Genomic DNA, 17,049 nt, shown 5'->3' on the forward strand with positions numbered 1-17,049 from the left:
TTTCGTTAACATTGATTCTGCATGCCCTGGAGGAGGAACCAGCGGACATCTGTAATATAGCAAACAGCGCGTGTGTCCAATCTGTTTGCAAATGTGTAACGGGCTATGCTGCCAACGCGGAAAAGAAGCTGTGTATTGAAGGTTTGTTCTCTTTGTACCCCAGCTTTTTGTTGTTTAATAAAGCTAACCTCAGCAAGAGACCAAAGATTAAAGTTTAAAGACTACCCAGGCAAATTTATTTGAAAAATACTGCAATATATGCAGTTTGAGAAAAAAAGAAGAAACTAAAGAAGGATAACTATTTGAAAGAAAATTGAACATTCCAATAGTTTTTTGAAAGGAAGGATTAATCATGTTTCAAAATATTAGATTGGATAATATGTCAGAAGATTAACCTATTGAGAAATGATACACAATTGTTTATAGAAACAAATATGACGTTTTTTATTCAGTTACAATTGATTCTGCATGCCCTGGAGGAGGAACCAACGGCGACATCTGTAATATAGAAAACAGCGAGTGTGTTGAATCTGTTTGCAAATGTGTAACGGGCTATGCTGCCAACGCGGAAAAGAAGCTGTGCAATGAAGGTACGTTCTCTTTGTATTTGAGCAATTTTTGTGTTCAGTTAAGCTTACAGTGGCGCTTGCGATAAATTTCCGTGCATTCTCGTTTATACACGGCGGTGACACTAACGGTTCACGAACGGTTAATTTTGTGATTGACCAATCAAATAATACCTAAACGTGACACGCGAACCGAGAACCGTTCAGCCAATCAAAAGCTTAGTGGGCGTTACTGATGAGCGGATGAATTACCGAAAACAGCAATTACCCATGCCATCTTTTATTTCCTTGCATTTGAAGTGAACTATTGCTTTAAAATGATTAAAAAAGGTAGATGGCAACAAAGTGGTCACTTTATAATTAATACGGATGTACCTTTTTGAAAATTAATTCCCCGAAAGTGCAAAAAATGAGAAATTATTACGGAAATAAGTTATATCATTTCGTTTATATAATAATCCTGTAAATGATCTTTCACAAGTATAAACACATAACCAGTATATTAATTTAATTGCGTCAAATTCAAATAAGAAAAATGACTTAAAGAGTGCGAAAATAAGGTTTTTAAAATATATTCATTATCCTCCTATTTGAACTATTTCAGCACTCTAATAGTAATGTATGTACATACTTAAATACGGGAAATAACTTCTCTAATAACGAAAAATAACCTTTTTTTTATATTTCTAGGTAAGTTGACTATAAATTTTATTGGCATATATATTTCATACGCACAATACTTAACTTTACTTAAAACTGATGAAATAAGTAGTAAAATTTGATATTTTAATAGCGCCAGAATCAATCTTCGAAATGTAACACTATTTAAGGTAGTTCTGCACGTTAGGATCGAAATTTTTTCTACAATGTAGAATTTGAATAAACTCTGATTTTTCAAAACTTCCGAATATACTAAGAAATTTCAGCAAATAAAAAAGATAGGGTCATGTTCTTGATTTTTTGCTAGACTGATTTGAAATATTTCGATCTCACGCAATTTTTCATAATGGAAGCCTATGGGAAAAACGCAATTTTCATAACATTTTCGCGAATAGAATTTTTTCTACAATGTAGATTTTAATGAAACCTCTCACAGTCGTAAATAAACATATGGCCTATAATATGGTGAAACAAAATATATAGGTCCATGTGCTTATTTTTGAGATATTTGGCTATGATTAATGTGAACCGCCTATTTCAAGCTAATTTTAAGACATTATTTTGAATTATTTAACGAGTAAGATGTTTTAATATCATATTTTAACTTAAGAAAGATAGTAACAGTGCCATTTTAATACATTTACTCACGGGTTGCCCTTAACTCATAAACTGACTTTCGTTTCCGTACGCCGAATCCAGGCATTATTCTACGTTTTCCGGATAAATGACGTTACGCCATCACTTCCGGTTTATCAAACATGCAGAACTACCTTAATGCAAAGATATGTTATACAGTTTTGATTACCATTAGGCCCCTCTCTAAGAATACGTTCCTTCAATTAAAGACACTGTAATCACTTTCTGTTTAACTATAACTGACGAAATAACTTGTTTTTACAAGGTAATATAAAATCGGACATATATTATATTAATATAGAACAGAACAGAACATTTAAGCCTACTTGTTATAATTATCAAAATATATTATGAATGTTATATTATAACTGTTCATCCTCCATCATTAAACATTACTATTCGTTGAATAAGTATTATTATATGTTTAAAGGATCATGTTAACGTGACATTGTATTATCATAATATGTTGTTTATTATGCATGGCGATGTACCATGTACAAGTCTTCAATAAAATTATGTTCTGTTCTCCTCTGTTCCTGTTCGCCACAAGTAATTAACTGACATCTCTCCCACATGAATCAGAGGTGGAGTGCGAAAGATTTCAGACACAATGTCAAATCGTCACGGAGAACATACGTCTCGCGCAATTAAAGGATCTAACTCACGACCCTGCGACTCGTAGATATGTGCTCTTCCTATTAAGATAAGTTGGCGTGCCAAAGGTAGATCAATAATAAAGAATAAGCACATCCGTTTATTCTCTGGCGAAAATTTAATATATTACCGTTACATAAGAACACAGCCAACATGGTTGTAGCCTTATCAAACCTGATAACGGAGATTTAACTTTGTACAGATTCCAAGTCCGCTGGTTAGACGGTCTCGTACACATATTGAAACTGAATTAGCATAACGGAATCTCGATTTATATATGCTTACTCAATTATTTTGAAAACTGAAAATACAAATCGTATAATTTGTTATTAAATTAATGCTATCATTTTATATGTATTTTGATGCCAAATACTTGGTATATTTAAGTATTAATTCAGCTCTAGCCTGAACAACAGTAGATGTTAAACATTTTATAACCTCTCTTAACATTTTCATGAATAACTTGTAAGTAGATTGAGTACAATTTTATTCAAACAGAATCTAGCATAGATTTTCATTATATTGCTATATTTTAATTAAATATTGAAATTTCATTTCTTAACTACTATTTATAGAAAAACTGAGTTATAGTAAATGCTATATTCTCCCTTTTCGAACGGATGGTATAGTATATAAGTGTTTCTTTCCGCTTCAGAAGTTTTGATTATATGCATAGGGCTGTTTATCAGATGCATTTTACATATTTTCGTGAGCGTCAATGCATTATTTCAAAAGTAACCGCTTGCACGTTATATGTCAATCTATTACCCCAAAGCAAGTGCTAAACAACTGCTCGTCTTTTTTTCTTTCTGCCGCCTTATTACTTTGCATGAAACTTTTAAAACTTCGATCTCTGTGGTTAAGTTATGAAAAATAATCTTATATTTTGCTAATTTGTCATAATTTTGTAAAATATATGGGATGGTTTGTGATGATTATTCATTTTATAAAAAAATGATATAAATATGATAAAGATGCAAACAGGTATCTTTTCTTCCCTGGTCAAATTGAAAAAGACCTTTCCGCAGAAAGAAAAAAATGGGTATCTTAAATTCGGATTGTTTCCAATTCTGTTCATAGATAGATCTAAGGATATTCAAAACTTTGAAGTCAAATGATGTTATCAAAAAACAAAACAAAATAAGTATTTCATCTAAAGAAATGAAAGGCACATTACATTTATAAATACAATGTACTTTCTTATCAACATCGATATTTGTTAGGAACATAAAGTCAAACTTCTAGAGCGTGTTGTCCGCTAATCAGGGGACCCTCGATTCTGATTATCATACATCACAAACACCGCGCATAGCGCTCTGGACTTTGAAGTTCTGTTTGACCGGATATTGGTCACGTGTCAACCAGTGTAATTTATTGCTTTGGCGCACGATCTGTTACGTAGAAGTGATTAGTTTTTTGTATACATATTTTTTCCGTTCTTTACGTCTTTTTCTTTAGTGTGCTACAAATACTTTTTATTCGTTATTTCTTTATATTTGTGTTTTCGTGCCTGTCTGTCCCCTTTATTCCAACTGTACACAATATAGTTGTTTCATAGAAACTGAAGGCCTAATTTGTTGCTATAAAAATCCTCTTCCGGGCCTTATTTATTTGTAAGAAAAAGATTTAATTAAGAGAATATCAACAAAGTTATAAAAGATCATTCTTCAGGATGATTGCCGAACAGTGATTTCAAAATTATTCGAAATATCTCAGTATAACGAAAAGAACTAAATTTGTGGATCTGGGGTTAGGGAGGGAATTTTGTGGGTCGGTGTTGTTGGGCGTCGGGGGCAGTGGCATTTTCCATTAAATTGGGGTATGACAGAAATGTACCCTTTTCACATTTTTCTTAATGGATAGTATGTATTACCGGATTTTTATGAAAATTGTTTTTAAACTTAGAATTAATATCGGAATAATACATCAAACGACTTTTCAAATATATTCCAGTAATATAGTTTTATTTGATGAATTTGCTTATCATTTTAGTTTCTTACGCACAAATACAGAATATAGCGAAATCATTACGGATATGGCTAAAGTTTTATTTTTAAAAAAACATACTAAATACTAATATTGTTTCATGAGAATCGGCATACACACGTAGAGTTACATTCTTAATAATACCCCAAAAGAAATTTAATTCAAGTGGCATTATGCGCATCTTAGTGTGATTTTGGTGAATAGTTTCTAGAAGCAATTTTCGGTTGCTGTGCATTTAAATGTGTTAAATCAACGGCAATGCCGCATACATATTTGAAGTTGATGCTTTAGAAAGAAAGAAAACAAACTAATAAAATAAAAGTTCTTTTCTGCAATCTTCTACACAGTGATCTCTCTTACCTAGTAGAGATTTCTGAAAGCGAAGGGTAGCAATTCTCCCGAGCAGTTTGAATTTTCTTATAAAGATTGCCCCAGTCAAAATAAGAAAAGTCATATTTGGAAAGTTATCATTTCGTAGTGGTAATTGGTGTACTGGGTTAAAAGCTACAATTCCAACCTATTTATACACACATCTATTTCAGCTCGATTTTTACTTGAAAAATGCGCATATGTCCACTTTAATGCTATGTACTTATAATTTTATGATTTGATTTCGCTTGTCACTTATGTATTTACGCGAATAGAATCTAACGAAATAAAAAAACCGTATACGATTTTCTATTCAATTCCATAATAAATATAAATATTCTGACTTGAATATTGACCTATAAACGTGGAATTTTATTTTAAATAACGGCTCAAAAGGATTTTAAATATAGTGTCCAACTTTTAATTTTACAATTTGATTTTGCTTGTGACTTCCGCGCAGAATCGGAACACCCGTATAAGTTTTTCTTTTCAAAACAATACTAAATATAAAATAGATCTTGAAAATTTGCATACAAACGTAGAAGTATATTCTAAATAATAGCTCAGAAGGATTTTGAAAAATATTCATTACAGTAACTTTATAATTTAAATCTTACGATTTGATTTTGCCTGTCACATGAGATTTCTGCGCATATAGAATCGGGCGAAATCAACACCCATATCCGTTTTTTTTATTCAAAACTATACTAAATATAAATATTTTTTTCTTGAAATTTGGCATACACACGTAGAATTATATTCTTAATCAAAGCTTCAAAGGATTTTAAAAACATATTCATTACTTTAAATTTTATGACTTGATTTTGCCTGCCACTTGAGTTTTCCACGCATATAGAATCGGGCGAAATCAACCTATTCGTTTTTCTTTTCAAAACCATATTAAATATAAATAAATTTTCTTGAGATTTGGCATATACACGTAGAATTATATTCTTAATAAAAGCTTCAAAGTATTTAAAAAATATTCATTACTTTAAATGCTATGATTTGATTTCGCTTATTTGAGTTGATTTCACGACATCAAATTTGATTTCGCTATTCAGTCATACCGATTAAATTGTAGGCGTCATCATGTAGAAAGATGAGTTTTAAAATGAATAAAATACCGTGAATTCAACTCGTCTGTCACAAAATATTTATGACTAAACATTTTACGCGAAAGGCAAAGAAAAACATGTTTTAAATATTTGTGTAAAGTAGATCATTTAACTGCAATCTGCTTCCCTTAAATTGTTTGCAAAATAAACATGTAGCCCAAAGTGTATCTCAAATTTAAACTTCAACTTATATTTATACGATAATTTATAAATTTGTGGATTTCTTAATTTAAATATTTCATTAATGAATGAAGCGATATGATTTTTCACGTTTACCATTTTCCCCTTGCGCAGGCGCAATAAACTCTCGTTTCACGATTCTTGTTTACCGATGCGCATGCGCAGCTCGATACACGATTCTCGTTTTTTTTAACGAACGATTAACCAACGGATAACGGCTTGTTTCTCGAAAGCGCGGAAATTTATTGGAAGCTCCACTGTGCCTCAGCAGAACATTAAATAAAAAATATCAAGGCATATAAATATTGAAAATATGGCACAATTTGCGTCTTTCATTAAAGGAATTAATTAGAAAACAGAAACTGATTGAAAGAAAACTAAAAATTCCAGTAGTTTCTAACGGGGAGGCAAGAGCATATTTCAATATTTCAGATTTTGATAAAATATCAGTACAAGTACGTACTAAAAATGATACACAATTGTTGATAAAATCATATTTGACGATTCTTATTTAGTTAACATTGATTCTGCATGCCCTGGAGGAGGGTCAAGCGGCGACATATGTAATATAGGAAACAGCGAGTGTATTGATTCTGTTTGCAAATGTGTAATTGGCTATGCTGCCAACGCGGAAAAGAAGCTGTGTATTGAAGGTTTGTTCTCTTTGTTGTATATCAAAGCTTACCACAGGAAGAGATGAGATATTAAAGTTTTTTTATTCGAAAAAAATGAAGAAAATAAAGAAGGATAACTGTTTGAAAGAAAATTTAACATTCCAGTAGTTTTTTGAAAGGGGGGATTAATCATGTTTCAAAATATTAAATTGGGTAAAATGTCAGATCATCAACCTATTGAAAAATCATATACGATTGTTTAAAGAAACAAATATGACGTTTTTTATTTAGTTACAATTGATTCTGCATGCCCTGGAGGAGGAAGCAGCGGCGACATCTGTAATATAGAAAACAGCGAGTGTGTTGATTCTGTTTGCAAATGTGTAACCGGTTTTGCTGCCAACGCGGAAAAGAAACTGTGCAATGAAGGTACGTTCTCTCGTTTACGGGTATTTTTGTTGTTCAGTTAAGCTTCCACCGCAAAATAAATAAATAAGGAGGAATACGGAAAGGGAAACTGTTTGAAAGAAAACTAAAAATTCTAGTAGTTTCTAACAGGGAGTCTAAATCAAATTTGAATATTGCAATTTCGATAAAATATCAGTACAAGTACGTACTACAAATGATACACAATTGTTGATAAAATCAAATATGACGATTCTTATTTAGTTAACATTGATTCTGCATGCCCTGGAGGAGGATCAAGCGGCGACATCTGTAATATGGAAAACAGCGAGTGTATTGATTCTGTTTGCAAATGTGTAACTGGCTATGCTGCCAACGCGGAAAAGAAGCTGTGCAATGAAGGTACGTTTTCTCTGTATTTGAGCATTTTTGTTGTTCAGTTAAGTTGTCCACAGCAAAGAAAAATAAATAAAATATGAAGGCATATAATTGTTGAATCATTACCCTATTAAAAAACGATATACAATTGTTTAAAGAAACAAATATGGCGTTTCTTATTTAGTTACAATTGATTCTGCATGCCCTGGAGGAGGAACCAGCGGAGACATCTGTAATATAGAAAACAGCGAGTGTGTTGAATCTGTTTGCAAATGTTTAACGGGCTATGCTGCCAACGCGGAAAAGAAGCTTTGCAATGAAGGTACGCTTTCTCTGTATCTCCGCAATTTTTGTGTTCAGTTAAGCTTACCTCAGCAGAACATTATATAAAAAATATCAAGGCATATAAATATTGAAAATATGGCACTATTTGCGTCTTTCATACAATGAATTAATTTACCGGTATATTCGTTGTTCAGTATACAGCAAAAAAAAAACAACTAAGAAGAAATACGAAAATGGAAAATGTTTGAAAGAAAACTAAAAATTCTAGTAGTTTCTAACAGGGAGGCTAAATCAAATTTTAATATTGCAATTTCGATAAAATATCAGTACAAGTACCTACTAAAAATGATACACAATTGTTAATAAAATCAAATTTGACGATTCTTATTTAGTTAACATTGATTCTGCATGCCCTGGAGGAGGCTCAAGCGGCGACATCTGTAATATAGAAAACAGCGAGTGTGTTGATTCTGTTTGCAAATGTGTAACGGGTTTTGCTGCCAACGCGGAAAGGAAGCTGTGCAATGAAGGTACGTTCTCTCGTTTACGGGTATTTTTGTTGTTCAGTTAAGCTTTTACAGCAAACAAAAAACTTAGAAGAAATACGAAAATGGAAACTGTTTGAAAGAAAACTAAAAATTCTAGTAGTTTCTAACAGGGAGGCTACATCAAATTTCAATATTGCAATTTCGATAAAATATCAGTACATGTACGTACTAAAAATGATACACAATTGTTGATAAAATCAAATTTGACGATTCTTATTTAGTTAACATTGATTCTGCTTGCCCTGGAGGGGGATCAAGCGGCGACATCTGTAATATAGAAAACAGCGAGTGTATTGATTCTGTTTGCAAATGTGTAACTGGCTATGCTGCCAACGCGGAAAAGAAGCTGTGCAATGAAGGTACGTTCTCTCTGTATTTGAGCATTTTTGTTGTTGAGTTAAGCTGTCCACAGCAAAGGAAAATAAATAAGAAATATGAATGCATATAATTGTTGAATCATTAACCTATTTAAAAACAATACACTATTATTTTTAGAAACAAATATGACGTTTCTTATTTAGTTACAATTGATTCTGCATGCCCTGGAGGAGGAACCAGCGGAGACATCTGTAATATAGAAAACAGCGAGTGTGTTGAATCTGTTTGCAAATGTGTAACTGGCTATGCTGCCAACGGGGAAAAGAAGCTTTGCAATGAAGGTACGTTCTCTCTGTATCTCCGCAATTTTTGTGTTCAGTTAAGCTTACCTAAGCAGAACATTAAATAAAAAAATATCAAGGCATATAAATATTGAAAATATGGCACTATTTGCGCCTTTCATAAAATGAAGAAATTAGAAAACAGAAACTGTTTGAAAGAAAACTGAAAATTCAAGTATTTTCTAACAGGGAGGCAAGGGCAAATTTCAATATTTCAAATTTTGATAAAATATCAGTACAAATACGTACTAAGAATGATACACAATTGTTGATAAAATCAAAATTGATGATTCGTATTTAGTTAACATTGATTCTGCATGCCCTGGAGGAGGGTCAAGCGGCGACATCTGTAATATAGGAAACAGCGAATGTATTGATTCTGTTTGCAAATGTGTAACTGGCTATGCTGCCAACGCGGAAAAGAAGCTGTGTATCGAAGGTTTGTTCTCTTTGTTGTTTAATAAAGCTTATCTCAGCAAGAGATCAGATAATAAATTTTAAAAAATCCTAGAAAAATTAATTTGAAAAATACTGCGTCATATGCAATTCGAGAAAAAATGAAGAAATTAAAGAAGGATAACTGTTTGAAAGAAAATTGAACATTCCAGTAGTTTTTTGAAAGGGAGGATTAATCATGTTTCAAACTATTAAATTGGATAAAACGTCAGATGATTAACCTATTGAAAAATGATACACAATTATTTATTAAAACAAATATGACGTTTCTTATTTAGTTACAATTGATTCTGCATGCCCTGGAGGAGGAACCAGCGGAGACATCTGTAATATAGAAAACAGCGAGTGTGTTGAATCTGTTTGCAAATGGTAACGGGCTTATGCTCCCAACTTTAAAATGAACTGGCAATAAGGTAGGGGTTCTGCCCGTATCCCCGAAATTTTTTGGGTGTTCAGTTAAGCGCCCCTCCAAAAAATTGAAAAATTAAAAAGGGAAACTGGTTAAAAAAGAACATTAAAAATTTCCCCAGTATTTAAATAAAAAGGGAGGCAACAGAAAATTTTAAAATATTTCAAATTTGAAAAAATTTATCAGTACCATCCAGCGAAAACAGATTTTAAAATACGGGGTGTAGGGGTTTTCCCGGGTAAAAACCCCAAATAGGGGAAGAAAAAACGGGAAACCAAAAATTACGGGCGTGTAGGGGGTTTTGAAAATTTTTAAAAAAGCCCCGTAAACTAATAAAAACGGATTTTCCGTATAAATGAAATAGGGAATTCTTAGAAAAACCAAATCCCCCCCGTATATTATTGAAATACGGGAAATTCTAAAAAGGGTTATTCTGAACGTAACAACCCCAAAAAATTTTTCCCCTTTATTTTCCCCTGGTGTATTTGGAATCCCTAAATCCAATATTACAACAAAACGGAAACGTGTTTTTTCCCGTATATGTTTCATATACAACCCCGTATTTTTCCCCGGTAAAATTCGGAAAAAAGGGAAAATTAATTTTTTTATATTTGGAAAATACGGGGTTTAAATTTCCCGTAAATTCTTGTATAAAAAACCCTCCGTATTTTTCCCCAAAAATATCCCGGAAAAATACGGATTTAAAAAATTTTGGTATATTTCGAAAATACGGCACGTTTTGCCCCCCGAAAATCTTGGTGTACAACTCCGATATTTCCCGTAAAACCGGGAAAATTACGGTTTTAAAAAATTTGTATTTTTTCCAAAAAATACGGGACGTAAATGCCCCCCGAAAAATTTTCATATAAAAACCCCCGTAAATTTCCCGTATATTCGGATATACGGGTTAAAAAATAGTTTGATTTTTCAAAATCCCGGGTTTAAATTTCCCGAAATATTTTTCGAATACAACTCCGAATTTTTCCCGTAATGCCGGAAATACGGGATTTAAAAAATTTTGAAATTTTTCCCAAAAAACCCGGCTTTTTTAAAAGCCCGAATATGCTTGTGTACAACTCCGTATATTTCCCGTAATGCCAAAAAATACGGGTTTTAAATAATTTGTAAATTTTAAAAATGGGATTTTATTTTTCCCTAAAAATTTTCTATGTATACAACTCCGTATATTCCCGAATTTTCCCTGAATAACGGGGAAATTTTATATTTTGTAAAATTTTGAAAATAAAAGGGTTTAAAATTTTCCCGTATTTTTCTTCGTATACAACCCGAATTTTAACCCGTATATGCCGGAAATACGGATTTAAAAAAATTTGTAAAATTTCAAAAATACGGGACGTAAAGGGCCCCAAAAATTTTCTTGGAAATAAAAAATTTCCGTAAAATTTCCCGTATATCCCGGAAATAGGGGGTTTAAAAAATTTTAAAAATTTTTAAAAAAATAGGGGAAATGCAATCAATATTTTGTATTGAAAATTATTTTCCCGGGACCTTTTAAAAAAGGGCCCAAACGTTTTGCTTTTTTTTTGGGAACTTGTGCTTGTTTGAAAATGAATCCCAAAAATATTGAAAAAAAAAATTTTTAAATACTAAAAAGGACATGAACTGAAAAAAAAAATTCAGGGACCAAAACAGGTAAAATTTAAAACAAACATAAATAAAACCCCCAAACATTTAAATCTAGCGCTTTCCCAAATTTATTTAAAAACATTTAGCAAAATACCCAAATTGAGAAAAGAAAAGGATTAAAAAAATTAACCCCCTTTTTAATTTGTAGTGATAAAATAATCCTTGGATCATGGGCTATTGTAAACATCAAATTCCAAGCAAAAAAAAAACCTTTTTCTGCACATTTCCAACTTTTTGGGGCCCATAAAATTGCAAAAATCTATAGAAAAAAAGGGGAAAAATAATCCTTTAATATTTTGTACGAAAAGTAAAAAAAAACATGAAATGATTTTTTTCTTATGAAACTTTTTAATATTTTTTACAGACGAAAATAATCGATATAATGTGTCTGCGTCCAAAGTTTCCCGAAAAAACCCCGCCTTTCGTCGATTTAATACAGTATCGTCGAAAAACCGACCGAGTAGTCGGGTTTTTTGTTTTTGTTGGGGGTTAAAAAGTTTTCCGGGGTGACACACTTAAATTTTTCCTTTTTTGCGACTTTTCCCCGTTTTTTTTTGGTGGAAAGGGTTTCCCCAGGTGCCCTAACGTTCATTATTTAAACGGACGGAAACGAGCACCTGCTTAATGTCTTCCTCAAAAAAGGAAATTTTAACACCCATTTAGGCTTTTAACCCGCATCGGGATGGGCAACTGGTTTTTTAAAATCATCGATCTAAACCACCCGACCCCGGGAAAACCCACTCCAGGGGGGGCAATTTTTAAAAACAACATGTAATAACATAGATTTTGGGGAATAAAAAAAGCAAAATAATCTACCGAAGTCAATTTAGTTTAAAAATAAAACAAAGAGCTATAAAATATTATTTTATACCTTTTTGTTCAATTTTTTACTTTCAAATGTTACTTTTAAATTTTAAATCATTAAGCGAAATATATTTTCATATCCTTTTACTTTTTTTTCGAAGAAATTTTGCAGATGTTCTAAAGTATAGTACGGTGGCATACGAGGACATAGGAAAAAAATTTTTTTTTCTGTGCGCAAAGGTTAGCAAACCAAAGTGCGCATGTGGAAATTTACACGTGCGCGGGGGAAAAACTATCACGGCGCAAGGGGACAAAAAACGGTTTTACTACCAAAGTTTCCCATGTAAAAACTAACACCCTGCGCACGTGTTTTGCGATCCCAAAGAAAAAGGGGTTTAAAGATCTCAATTTTTTCCCAAAAGGTTTTCTTTCATAAAGGGAAAAGTTTTTTTATAGGTTTTCTTTAATTTTCGAAGTAAATGTTTCTTGTTTTTTTTAAAAAAGGCTGATAACTCGTTTGTTTTCGTTGGTAATATTTCACGTTCCACGTGCACTTACAACTGCGAACGTAAAACTAACACAAGCAACGTGGGTTTCTAAGATAGTTATTACGTCGCACGTGTTTTTTAAACAACACTTCGCACGTGGAAAACTAACATGTGCGAATGTGGTTTTCTAAAAACGTTTTGCACTTTATAAATAAAAAAAGTTTCCCAAATTTCCCCCTTTTTCCACTGTAGTATACACTGTGGCAAAAACTAATTTTAAAATTCTCGTGGGTGTAAAGGGGCCTTTATTTTTAACCTACACATGTGAAAAAATTTTGTATATCTCCAAAAATTCATTTTCAAAAGTCCAAACAAAAATAACAAAACAAATATTAATATTAATTCTTTGTTTTAAATTAAAACAAAAGCATTTCAGGTAAAACTTGGGGGGCAAAGCGGTTTTGCTGCCAATAACAGGCAGTGGGTTTGAGTTTTGGCCATAAACCCTTTTTCCCCAAAAATTTTTTTTCAAACTTTCCCCCTTTAAATTTTTCAAAAGCACCGTGATATTTATGGGCCAATTATTAAAAGTTAAACAATTCACTCGGTAAAAAATTTAAAAATTTTTCAAAATAATTTTAGACAAAAAAAAGGGCACAAATTTCCAGTCACAAGCGAAATAAAAAAAAATACTTTAAGAAAAAAATAAAATTTATAAAAAATAAAACAGGTTTGCGTAACATCACAAATTTTTTTACTTTTAAAACAATGTAACCGTGGAAACGTGGATGGGGTGACACTGATTGGGGGCTTATTTAAAAAAAAAATATTGCATAAAAAAAAAAACGAAAACCCCTTTGAAAAAATTGGGAAAGATTTATGAGGTCTTTCAAAAAAATCAGATGATAAAACAAATTTCCCCTGATTTACCCATCTCCACGAAAAAAAACTGTACATAAAAATTTTTTGCCGAACAAATTTTACGCAACATTAATTGAAAATATTGAAAGCATATTAAATTAAAACAATAGATACCCATGTACCCTAAGCCTTAAAAACCATCCGCAATTTCTAACATTTTTTCCCACCTCAAATTGGGCAAAATCAGAAACCGAAGATGCCCCAAAAAACAAAATTTGCGCAAATTTAAATTGGGTCTTTAATGCATAGATATTAGGTATCCCCAAAACATTTGGGAACACCTTCCCTCACGCCTTCGCCGTTCATATCCCGAAACGATAACATCGGCTCAAGTGACCGCAACGCGATAATCGTATAATTTCATATTTCGAGGGAAAGGGAAATCCTGAGTAAGTACTTTTTTTTATTTATAAAAATTTTTAAAAAATTTTTAAAAAACTTAATTTTTTTTTTTTTGGGCAAACCAGACCATGAATTATATTTCAATTAATCGGAAACACGGGTTGCTTTTTATTGCTTTAACAAATTCAGAAGCGTCAAAAAGGTCAGTTTAATTTGTAATCTTAATATAAAAAGAAATTCAGAATAGCCGTTAAATAGTTCATTCATTCATTCATTCGATTGATCATTTCTTCACAACTAATCATTTAACTATTATTCATATCATTCTTTCATCCGATAGTCTACAAGGATGTCAGTCACCAAATGTTGAAGTTGCAAGTGTTTGAAATAAAAAAAGAAAATCGTGCAAAAATCATTTGATGAATACCATTGGGGTTAAACGAGATTAAAGTTGAAAGGACAAAAACAACTCCAGATAGAAGTTTTATTTCGTAGAAGCTAGGTAGCCGAGGCTAGCTTTAAGAATGAATAAGGCGGCACGCACGTTCATTCATTCGATTAAAACTGGAATCTCGGAAAAGCATTAATAAAGTAAATAATTACAATCTTTTATTTTTAGAAAATGGGTACCGTCAAGTTTTTTTTTTTGATTGGTCAATTTTCCTTAGAGTTATTGACCTTGATTTATTGAAAAATACCAAAAAATGTCCGTCCACAGCCATTTCTCAGTGACTATTAGGTAGAATTTCATACAACTTGAAATAAAGATGTACCAATATACTGCGATGATGCCCGTCAAGTTTTTTTTTGATTGGTCAATTTCCCTTAGAGTTATTGCCCTTGATTTAATGAAGAATCCACGTCTGCAGCCATTTCTCAGTAACAAGCTGGTAGAACTTCATGAAACTTGAAATAAATATGAACTAACATACTTTGATGATGCCTGTCATTTGTTTTAATTAATTGGTCAATTTTCCTTAGAGTTATTGCCCTTTAATTGTTTGAAAATCTACAGATTTGTACATAACAAACCAACCAATTGGTAGAATTTCATTAAACTTCTTTCATTCTTTTTTCATGAACATTTATTATAAACATGTGAAGTTGTGTACCCACACCTGGTCACCACCTTGCCTTGGTCACCCCCTCCCCCTCCCCACCCCCCCCCCCCAAAAAAAAAGAAAAGATTTTTTTTTTTCATTCCTTTTTATTATTTTTTTTTTTCAACCTTGATCAACCCATGTGATTTTTTGTACCCTCCACCCATCACCCCCCCCCCCCCCACCACCACCAATTTTCTGTTAAATTGATTTTGACTAATGAAATTATTTGCCTCTAAAGTAACATCCTAAACTTTTTGCCTGTATATATTGTTTTGCCATTCCTCACCACAAACCCTTTCGGCGGGGGATACCAATTCATCGAATTTGCTTGTTTATTATATTTTAGTTAGGTTAATCTATGAGATTTTGATAATTTTAAATCCAGATTTACAGATGCATTATATTTATTTGAACATGATAAAGAGATGGGACGTTTATGATGAATATTTTACTTGTCTAAGAATATTATACTGACCGCGAGATTGGAAATTCTGGAAACTCTTCAGATTGTTTAACCAAATATTAAAACGTTTAGAGGCAAATATATTGTTCAGAACTTGTTCAGTCACAAAGTTTAAAGAGATGTTCGAAATATTAAATAAAAAAAAGCTTAACAACGCGACTGTTATGCATTCTCATCAGTCAGATGTTTCGTCAAAATCCCGGGAACCACGGTAAAACCTCTGGTATGCGAGAATGCTGTTATGGTCACTCTGATATATTTTATCCAAACTGTACAAAAGATTTATTGTGCATTTTGAATAAATTCTAACACGGAGGATTGCGTAATGGGGGACAGGTTAAGGAACACTAATTTAGCATAGTTTACGTTACACACTAGCGTTGGTTAAATTAATACCGTGGCTGTAGTTTTGACATTTTGGTAGGAATAAAACGGGGAAGTGTTATTTAGATCCCATTACCGCACTTTATGTGCTTTTGAAGTTTGTGACAGGTAAAATCTCTCTTTGAAAAAAGCCCTCTTCCGTATTTATGTTATAACTGTATGTCAGTTTGAAGACAATCCATCAAAATGAGGTGAGGATTGACCGGACAACGTGTGACGGCACTATGAACACCATGCATTTTATATTAAATATAATTTGGGAGATAGATTTTAAAGTAATATAACCATAAAATGCAAATAAAACACTACATAGATAACCTGTATTAAATATTAACAGGCACGTTTAATGATATCTAATTTCTTTTTGCGACGAAATGAGTATGGGCGTTCTGACACTTAATGACTTAATCATAATTTTCACATCATTTAATAGATATAATTATCAGTATCTATGAATTGCAAGAGTCCATTTTTTATAACTTTTAATGCGTGCATTTTTTTTTATTCCAGGTTGACACAAGAGTATTTATTTTCACGATAGAGAATATACTTATGTGTGAAGTTTCTTCTAGTTTGATCAAAAGTTGCAGACAGACAGCCCGGATGAGCCATTCGTTCTCAATGACATTCGTAACAACAGATAAAAGCTTATACTTATTGAGATCAGGAAACTGAATATTCCATGTGGTTCATCATTTGTAACCTGCTTACATATCGTGTTCCAGTACAGAACCAACAAGCGTCTTTTAAAGTACATCTTCGGACATTAGGAGGGGTTTACTGCTCTTTTTAGAAGACGGCAAATCGAAAAGCCTATAGCGGTAATCAGCATTCATGGGAATAACGAAAACATGTACAGACAATAGTAAAAGAAGTGATACTCAACTGATTTGTTGAGTCAACCGCGCAGAATTAAATGTGCGAATTGCTAGTTTTTCAATTAGAAATGAACATAATAATATTAAGAAATGCTT

The 17,049-nt window shown here is 32.3% G+C and overlaps 1 protein-coding gene across 1 annotated transcript; it reads left to right on the plus strand.

The window, feature by feature from the left end:
- Window positions 1-452: 452 nt before the first annotated feature.
- Window positions 453-9,497, plus strand: LOC128553970 (prion-like-(Q/N-rich) domain-bearing protein 25; the record flags this gene model as incomplete). The annotated part of the gene is made up of 8 exons (XM_053535165.1): window positions 453-590; window positions 6,685-6,822; window positions 7,075-7,212; window positions 7,453-7,590; window positions 8,244-8,381; window positions 8,621-8,758; window positions 8,921-9,058; window positions 9,360-9,497. Coding segments are annotated over 8 exons (1,104 nt in total), but the record flags the coding sequence as incomplete, so codon positions are not given.
- Window positions 9,498-17,049: the final 7,552 nt, after the last annotated feature.

This window comes from Mercenaria mercenaria, unplaced genomic scaffold, assembly GCF_021730395.1.
Source record: "Mercenaria mercenaria strain notata unplaced genomic scaffold, MADL_Memer_1 contig_4555, whole genome shotgun sequence".
Taxonomy (NCBI): Eukaryota; Metazoa; Mollusca; class Bivalvia; order Venerida; family Veneridae; genus Mercenaria; species Mercenaria mercenaria.